This window comes from Condylura cristata, unplaced genomic scaffold, assembly GCF_000260355.1.
Source record: "Condylura cristata isolate star-nosed mole 26May11 unplaced genomic scaffold, ConCri1.0 scaffold00003, whole genome shotgun sequence".
Classification (NCBI taxonomy): Eukaryota; Metazoa; Chordata; class Mammalia; order Eulipotyphla; family Talpidae; genus Condylura; species Condylura cristata.
In genome coordinates this window covers 72,900,138-72,909,397 of record NW_004567104.1, presented here as the reverse complement: position 1 = coordinate 72,909,397, position 9,260 = coordinate 72,900,138, and the positions used below count along the sequence as shown (strand labels likewise).

Here is a 9,260-nt window from a genome sequence, read left to right as displayed (position 1 = left end):
GGTAACATCTAGGAGAGGAATTGCTAGGTCAAAGGGTAACATCGAGGAGAGGAATTGCTAGGTCAAATGGTAAGTCCCAAGAGGCCACTCACAATAGAGCAGAGCTCCAGTGTCTCTGCATCCTCACTGACACTTCTATGCCTTTTTTCTTATTTCTATCCTCGTGGGTGTGCTGTGGCATATCACTGTGGCTTTGATTTGCATTTCCCTAGCGAATAAATGATGCTGAATACCTATTCACGTGCTTATTGGTCACTTGTACATCTTTGGAGAGCTGCCTACACCAATTCTGTGTCTATATTTTACTTGGCTTGTCTTTTGATTATTGAGTTGTAAGGTTCTTTATATACTGGGTACAATACTCTTATCAGATATATGATTTACAAATTGTCTCTCCTCTTCTGTCCTACAAATACTTTAATGCTTCAAGCCCAGCTTTTGTAGCCCATGTCTTAGGAAGTTCATTTGCACAAACTCTGCTCATGCTTCTTGCTCATGTGGAGTGTTCTTACTTCATGGCTGTGCTTTTGTTTGTTTTTGTGCAGAAGAACGGGGATGCAGGCCAGAGGTGCAGCGGGTGAGAGGACTCACCAGAGACAGAATGGGGAGCCGAAAGGCTTATCTACTGAAATCCGCTGCTAGGGGAGCAGCAGGGAAACAGGAGAGGTCTGCTGCCCCATGTGGGTCAGCTCCCTGGCCAGGGATCGAACTCATACTGCCGTGGTGGACTGTCACAGTGATGAGACTTAACCTCCTACCCCCAAGGGAGCCCTCCATGGTTGTACATTTAAAGAGTTTGCCTCACCTACTTGAACACCCTGCCAAATAAAAGGTCAGGCATCCTTAGAAGTGACAGTGTATGCCTTCAGCTCAGCCCCACGCCCCCCCCGGGCTCTGGTCCCTAGCTGTGACTTCTGCCCTGGCCTTAGGTGACAGACTGGATGGCCAGCACCATGTGCTTTCTTTGCTGAGTTGTCTTCAACTTATTTTCGGTCTCCCTCGGCTTACAATCATTTCTGGAAAACAAGGCAGCAGCAGAGGCTATTAACCCCAGTAGATCTACTGATAAATTGGTAATTCCCCTACAAATTTTCTTTCCACCAGCCCTGAAATCCTCTGCCATCTTGTCCAATTTGCCTTGTGATTCTTTATCAATTGATAGGATTAGAACCTAACAAAAATGTCAGGTTCCCACAATTCTTCATTCATTCAGTTATGCTGACATTTTTCTTTAATTGGTACCTATGTGTCTCTGCTTGTGTTACCTTGAGAAGCTTCACACCCTAGTTTTTTTTTTTTCACGTCCTAGTTTTTATGTCACATGTGTGCAGACACGCTGTTCCCTTTTGTATGCACCTAACATCACTGAGCCTGCATGTTTTAGATTTTTTTCAATCTTGTGCTAGCCAGTGTCCTGTAAACATCCAATCAGTGGGTTAGTGATTGGAAAAGTTTCAAGGGACACAAAAGCCACTTCAAGTCATGTGGTCAGGGTTTCCACAGAAGAGGCCCACCGCAGTCACATGCCACAAGTCTTAAGTCACAGACCCTAAAGGGGAGAGAGAGCCCAAACCACAAGCACCTCTTTGCAGACGGCAGTGCATGCCAGAGTGCACAGATCTTTTGAGAACTTTCTCAGAACTACTTAAACAATATTTCTCAAACAAAGAGTTTAAAGGGGAATGAGCCACACCACTTGAAATGACAACTGACACCCTAAGGCTCATGGTTTGGGGCAATGAAAACTGGGAGAGGAAGCTTTGTTCCCAACTATTACCCCCGATCTGTCGGCAGTGGAGGGTGAAAAGAGGTGCTGAGGGCCGACTGCAGTGATGAGTGAGATGAACACAGTCATGGGGTACAGCCACCACTGCAGATACCCGGCCACTGTTCTGGGACTGACAGAACCTTGATGCCGCCCGGCCGTGAGCACAGCGGCTAAGTGTGTGGGCTCTGGGGCCATGGGAACTGGCTCAAACCCTCATTGCTTCATTTCTCTGTTCTTCATCACCTATTTTGTCGCTATAAAATGGGGCTAAGCTGCAGGAAGGTTGAACCAGTCACCAAGGAAGCCCAGGCCTGATGCTCGGTGGCCTATAAGCGTCACGTCAATGTTTGTTAACCAGCTGGATGGCTAGTGATTAGATTATTTCCAAAATTGGTAAATTTGTCCCTTTGGACCCAATAATTACTCCCAGAAATGTAAGAAAATAAGCAGAGGTGACTGATGCAAGAGGACACACTGCTTACAAGAGTTACAACCTGTCAACCACTTGCATCTGTGAGTGAGGAGGAACCAAGTACATCGTGGGACAGATACATCATATAACTAAACTGTGTACAGAGAAATCATGGGAAACCCGCTTCACCACATTAAGTTAGAAGGGAAAAAAAAGGAGGCAGGACTCAAAAGTGTAACCCTAGCTTTGCTTTAGTTTTGTACAAACATCAGCACATTTCCAAACAAGTGCCTGCATTTAGAAAAAAAGTCTAGAGAGAAATACACTAAGAGGACCAAAGTGATCATTCTTAGACAAGACAACCACTTGTATAAATAGCATTCTTATTGCAAAAATCTGGATTTTCCAGATTCCCTCCAAGCGCATGTTTTGCTATTAAAATAAAAAATGAAATGAAAAATTAAAAGATGTTTCTCAAGAAGACTGGGCCAGGCAGGTGGGGAATAATCCAGAAAGGGCCCTGCTGCCTGAATGTATATTCAGAGGAAGCCGGAAATCGACCCAGAATTCTTTTTCTTGGAAGTGGTATCTCCAGATCTGTTTATGTTGGCAGCACTAGAGAAACGAATTGCACACTGTGGGCCTAATGGCCTGCACGCCAATACGTCCCTGCAGCCCCTGATTTAAACGTAGTAATTTTGCCACAAGTGCTCTCTATAATTTTGGTTTTGCTGCTGTAACTGTCCAAACACGGAAGCACCTTTGTTTGCAACGACCATAATGCCCGGCTGCAGAGAAACAGGATGGGAAGCTTAAGTCCCACAAGCCTCAAAATTAAATTATTTAATGTCTTTAGAAAGTCCCTCATATGTCAACATCTCTGAAAGCAGAAGCTAAGGCCCTCTCCCATCAAATCTACAACTGGAAAGAAAACAAAGCCAGCCACCACCCCAGTTTTTAGTGGTCCTGCAGCTTTTATAGAGGGGGCCGTGGCGCTCACCCCACCTCTTCATTTCTTTTCCTAAAACCAACTTGGTCCTGAAAACATCTCTACAAAATGTTTTGAGCAAATCCAATGAAGTGAAACATGCTGGCCTAAGAAAGTATTGCTTTTTGAAAATGTCATCATTTAAAAAAACTCTATTTCTAATATTTAGAGGCTCTGTCAACACACCAGGGTCCTTCCCCTCTGGAAGCGGAGGAGTCTGAGTGAATAAAGCAGGTCCTCTGGCCCAAACCTTCTTTAGCTCCGGGATACTATAACCACAGATGCTGAGGAGGGAGGCTTCCGGCCTGGGGACATGCGTGATGCCCCTCATCATCTTGAAATCCTTAATACTATTTGAACAAGAGCCCTCTCATTTTTACTTTCCACTGGACCCCACCAATTCTGGAGTTGGCCCCAGTGGGTGGTCCATTTATTATGTTACATTTGCTTGAAGAATGGATAAATGCGAGTCAAAGATAACCCGCAAAGCCCAGTGTACAGTCTAGATTCTGAGGCAAATATCGATTCAATAGACACAGGTTGATCACAACGAGGCCGCTGGAAACCCATTCCTCTAACACAGTTCCAGGTTCCCTGCTTTTCTGGACTAGACACATTCCAAACCGTAGGGGTGGAAGTCTCCCCGAATGGTACGTAAGTCTCCTCCCTAGCGGGTCTAGCCATAGGCTACAGGTGCGGACACTCCTTTTCCTGCCGATGGGCACGAAGAGACACTTGAAGGCCTGTCCTTGTTGGTACGTTTATTCTGAGAGGTTTCGTGAGCTGCTTTAGGTAAAAGTCCCATGGGAATCTCTATGAGTCTGTGTATAGAAATTATTTTCCAGGAGGACTGTGCAAATCGGTCCTGAACCTACACTCTATCAACCAGCCACATCCTCACAAGCTTTACCATTTCTCTGAACGTTACCTAGTAGTAGAAAATGACAGCCTGTAATTTAACTTCTTCGTCTAGAAGTCCACTGAATAAGGTCATTAGCTAGCCCTGGGGGCCTCCCCTCTTCTTCGTCTGTGCGTTTAGATACACTCTAGGCGATGACAAACCTCAAGGGGACAAGAGCCAGAATAATGTGCCATCACCGTAATTAAAGGACCTGGTTCCTTACGAGGTCCAATTTGACCTGGAAGGTTAAATAAACCAGATTTTTTAAACGTGGAGAAAATAAAAAGCAATAAGGTGTCTCCTGCCTGTCAAAACAGGAAGCCCTTTTAGACAGCTTCTCCTGAAACCAATGAGAGAATAAACTTCCACCAAACTGAGAAGTCACGTGGTAAGTAGGCTGCCAGCCCTCCCCGCCAGCCTGCGACCTCTCAGCTCCGGAGGAGTGGGAGGCTGGGTCGCTGTCCTCGGGGGGGTTTGAAAGCACACACGAAACATGTGCTTATAACTTTGCCAAGCGGCACGAGGGAACAGGTGGCCCCAGGTCCTGTGACGACGCCCCCACAGCTCCCGGGAAGGACACAGAGACAGGCTTACTATTTCAGCTGCACCCAGTAGACCGTCGGCCTCATGTCACCACCTGGCTCCCAGGTCAGGACCTGCTCTTCATTGTACAGGTGAATCTTCGGGTTCTGAGGGGCAGGCAGCTGGGAAAGAATGTCTTGCAAGGGACGAAGATGAGAGAAAGGGGTGGGAGAGAAAGGGAGGGTCAAGAGGAGAAAAGAAAATTACAAAATGATTTAAATGCTCATAACCCTTATTCGCACAACTCAGTTTTAGTCCGAGTGCAGAAGTGGCTTAATTACCGGAGCCGCCTGGCAGCCCCCCATCCCTTGATAGTGAAGATGGCACCAGTGATGTAGTGCATGGGGCGAAGAGGGGCTGGGGGTGCCTTTCCACCTGCAGGCTCCAGTCTGGCCGGACTACAATGTTCCACCTTTACTCGAACTGGGTGGAACCTAGAATCAGGCCCCAGTTTCTTCTTGAGTAAGGAAGGCTAAATAGTAACACTAAGGTTCTGGCAAACACACACACAACAGCCACTCAATTCCCAAAGGCACACGGGGGTGGGTGCAGGCCTCTTTCTGACCCAGAGTTGCTGAGTCTCTCAAGGACCCCTACCTAGTCTCGTAACCACTGAGATGCAGGACAAAATGCAGATTTCCCGTCCCTCATGCCTGACCAGGACATCTGCATTTTCAACACGCTCCTTTATATTCAAGTTTGAGAACAGACAATGAAATGGGTGGCCCCCAGGGAGCCCCCTTCACACAGTCCCCTCCCCTGGCGTGATCTGCAAGATGTGCCCTCAGACCCGCCGCCCCCTCTGAGCAGAGATGCTGGGACAGCCCTAGCGGTGGCAGCGGCTGGAGGCTTCCTGCCAGGGAGAAACTGGAGCCTGAGAAGACTTCCTCCGAGACTGAGCGCTGAGTCAGAGATGTCTGGAAGGTAGAAACTCAAAACACACAGCTTAGTAACGGACCAGCCAGGGAAGGCGAGAGACTGGCCACCAGCCCCTCCACTGGGAGACATGTCACCGGGGGCTTGGGGCCACTGGTCACCGACCCCATGCCCACCCGCCTCTGTATCTATCATCGCTGGATGACCTTCATTCTGATCTTTCTTCAACCAGAGATCCATCACTTCTCCCAATTCACACAAGACTCCAGGGGCAGCGGGACGTGGTGCGGGAAGGCTGCTTCCCAGCAGACGCACCCCCAAACCGTGGCTGCAGGGCACAGCGGCCCCCAAAGTGAGAGCGGAAGGCGCTCCAGGGCACAGCCTCTCAGAGCCCCTTCGACTGCCTGTGCCCTGTTGGTGCTGAAACAAATCATCCCAGCTCTGTGGTTCCAAACACTGAATTCCTGGTCTTGCTAGGCTAGGTCTGGGCTAGGTCTCACGGCACCGAAGTTCAGCGTGTGGCTTCCTTCTGGAAGCTGCAGGGGGAACCTTTTTCCTTGCCTTTTCCAGCTCGCCTCTGCTCGTTCTTTGGCGTGCGGCCCCTTCCTCCGGGGACTCTGGGCCCAGAGCCTCTTGCGCAGGGGTCTCCTGGGCCTGACTCCTCTGTCCTTCAAGAACCCTGGGCCCACCCCACCTGGCCATGCAGGCTCCTCTCTCCTCTCACTTCATGGCTCCCAAAGTCCCCTGGGCCGCATCCGTAGCAGTCTTGGGGTGTGGCGATCGGGATACGGACATCTTTAGGGTCCCTTCATTATCTCCCCATCTCAGAGACAGGAGCCAGCAGGAATTTCCTCTCCCTCCACCATTGTTCTGCACCCTCTCCGCAGCCTAGACGTAGGAGAGGGGGTACCGAGACCCCAGGGATGACGAGCAGGCCCTGCCCACCAGCGCTCGGCCAGAGGAAGGCTTTCTGGAACCCCCCCCAGGAGCCTGGAGGGTGAATCTGCAGTTTTGCGCTTACAGTTGAGTTTCTTGGAATCCTTGGTCTCACCACATTGAGAGAGAAAACAAGTCTGAGAACTGTCAGTTCCACAGTGAGGCAGCAAAACTGCAGGCCTCGCACAGGGGCCTGATAAAACGGGCCCGGCTGGCCTCGCCCTTTGTTCCTGCCCGGGTGTTCTTGTACCCGGAACACGCTGGGCTCACCCACACTCCGGCTTGCCACGCTCTGGAGCCCTTTGGCAGCCCCTGCCACTCTCCACAGGCGCCCGCTGCTCAGACTGGATTCCAGAGTGCAGAGCCTGGGCTCGGGACCCCTCCCTGCTCCTTTTCTCCACGGGGCCTCTTCACCCCGGGCATCTTTTGCTTACAGGAGCACGGATTCCACGACCAGCCTGCCTGGGTTCCAAGTCACGCATGACCGCGTGACCTTAGGCGAGCTGTGCCACCTCTCTGTGCCTCAGCGTCCATTGGGGCAACGGGCAGGATGGTGGCACAGACTTGTCACCAGGGACAAAGGAGCAGATATTGTGGGCACTGCCAGGACCACCTGGTGACTGTCACCTCTTCTGGGTAATAGCATAGCAAGAGACCCCCCTAGAAACCAGCGGCCAGATGCCATTGGATGGGGGAGCTGAAAGAGCAGCAGCTGGAGAGCTGGGAGCCTGACAGGCCTCGGGGACGGCGGTCTGCTCCTCATCACAGACGGGGCTGCCACCCAGTGCCACTCAGCGCTGCCTCTTCTACCCAAAACCACGTAGCTCTCTAGCTGTCTCCTGCCTTCCTTGTTTTATCTCGTCTCCCCTTTTCTTGGGTCTCAGAGCCAGGGTGGGCAGTTCTGGGCCAGGGACTCATCTGGGTGATTCTGAAAAGTCCATATATTGGTCATCACACCTGCTGTTAGCAGTGTTGAAAAGTCTCAGATTCTTCAAAACACAGGTAATTAAATTCTGAAAGAATTAGCTGGCTGACAGCGTGTCAGTGTTATGGATCCGCTTCCCATCCACAGGAAATGGTGGCCACTTAAAGCTTCACCACAGAATGGGTCAGCCACATATTTTACACATGGTTCCTTCCAGCAGCTCCACAGGACAGCTATTCTAAGTCTCCCTTTGCAGATTTGTCTCTAAAACTCTTATTTTCTCCCCCTCTACCCACAGAAGCAATTTTCTGATTATCAAACATTTGCGATTGATACAAAAGTGGACATTTTTCCTACTACCCGGATGCCTTGATCATGTTAATGTTTTCATTCAAAAGAGTTTCCTCTTAAAAATATCCCAGTTAGGTTTGTAAAAGAATTTTATTACAAAAAATTTCAGTCACAGAGATTTATATCACATGCTGCTTTGCAAGGGATGTCTGGTGAAGGACCAGCTGTGATGTGTCACGTCCTAGAATCCAAGAACCTTGGGTGCCGTGGTGCTAAAGCCTTCTCTCAACCTTTGGACTTAGTCGCCACCACCGATCAGGAATAACAAGATACCACCACCTGCCCCAAGCCTGCCTGGGCAACTCCCAGCAGTTGACCAATCCTCCTATCTTATTTAAAGGAGGCTCAGAGAGGGGGCAGGGGCAGGATTCAACCCACCTGTCTGTCTCCCATGGGAAAATGCGCCCGGATTCCTGAGCACAGTCTCACAGGAGGATTCCCTCAGTCAAGGAGCTGTCCCACAGAAGGGTCTTTGCAAGGGCAGCGGGAGACTTCAAGTGGGAGGAAACCCCCAGCTTCACCAGCCTCTGACTGATATACTCTGTGAGCGTATCAGCGTCTCCATCCAGAAAAACTCAGCTAAACACAAACACGTAGACACACACACACAGAATATTCTACGTGTCTGTCACCGAGGTCCCTTTTTTTTCCTTTCTCCCGTAGCTGGTGTGTGTGGCTCCTAAGTATGCCAGTGACAGAGGTGGGAAGGACACTGCACGCAGGGGAGAAAAAGGCTGCTGGTCGGGAGCAGGCCAGGAGACCTCCTCCCCAGATGGCCATGGTCGCCTCTCCATCTCCTTGATGTGGATTTCACACTCACTCTCCAACAGCTATGGCTACGGAAACAGTCACAGGCACTGTTCCAGGGAGAGGTTCCTGCCGGTGGCTGACCTCGGGCACAGGGCTGCAAGGCAGCTCCGGCCACGGGAAAGGACCCGCCAGGCAGGGGCTAAGGCCGGTCAGCACCAAGAGTTTGTGGCTCCAAGGCGGCCCTTTCCTGAGCCCGGGTTCCTTTACCCTCAGTTCACTTCAGGGTGAGGATGGGGTGGGCGCGGGAGGGGGGAGCGGTGGGGGGGCTGCAGGGTGTCCCGGCAGGGGTGCCGGCCGGCGGGCTCCTTCAGGTCAGTCGGCTCCTCGCCCCGAAGCGGCGGAATTCCCCGCTGTCCACCCCACACCCACTCGGCTCCTCGAAGGCCCCGCTGACACTGCGGCCGACGCCACCGCAGCGGGCGCCCCGCGAACCCTCAACCAATCGGGGTTCCCGGGGATCCTCCAAGCAATCCGGATGCCCCTCAGGAAATCCCACCCTTCGCCGACCCCCTCGCGAGCCCCCAGGGCCCCCCTGGCCGCCACCGAATCCGGGCACCCCGGCCCTCCGCCCGATGGGCATGCGCGAACCACCGAGCGCACCCCAATCCCTCGCGAGACCCCACCCGCCGCGCCTCTGGGGCGCAGCGCCCCTACCTGTCGGGGGCTCCGCCGCGCCGAGCCGGGCGAGCAGCAGAAGCAGCAGCAGCGGCG

The 9,260-nt window shown here is 51.6% G+C and overlaps 1 protein-coding gene across 1 annotated transcript in view; it reads right to left on the bottom strand.

Annotated features, from left to right (window-relative positions):
• Positions 1-9,254, bottom strand: part of IFNGR2 (interferon gamma receptor 2 (interferon gamma transducer 1)) — a 17,072-nt gene extending 7,818 nt beyond the window's left edge. The window contains exons 1-2 of the mRNA XM_012733285.1: positions 9,204-9,254; positions 4,664-4,787 (exon numbers count right to left, since the gene is read on the bottom strand). Coding sequence (XP_012588739.1) covers positions 4,664-4,698 — 35 coding nt within the window. The 5' untranslated portion in view covers positions 4,699-4,787; positions 9,204-9,254. The remainder of the gene's footprint in view (positions 1-4,663; positions 4,788-9,203) is intronic.
• Between the last annotated feature and the right edge of the window lie 6 nt (positions 9,255-9,260).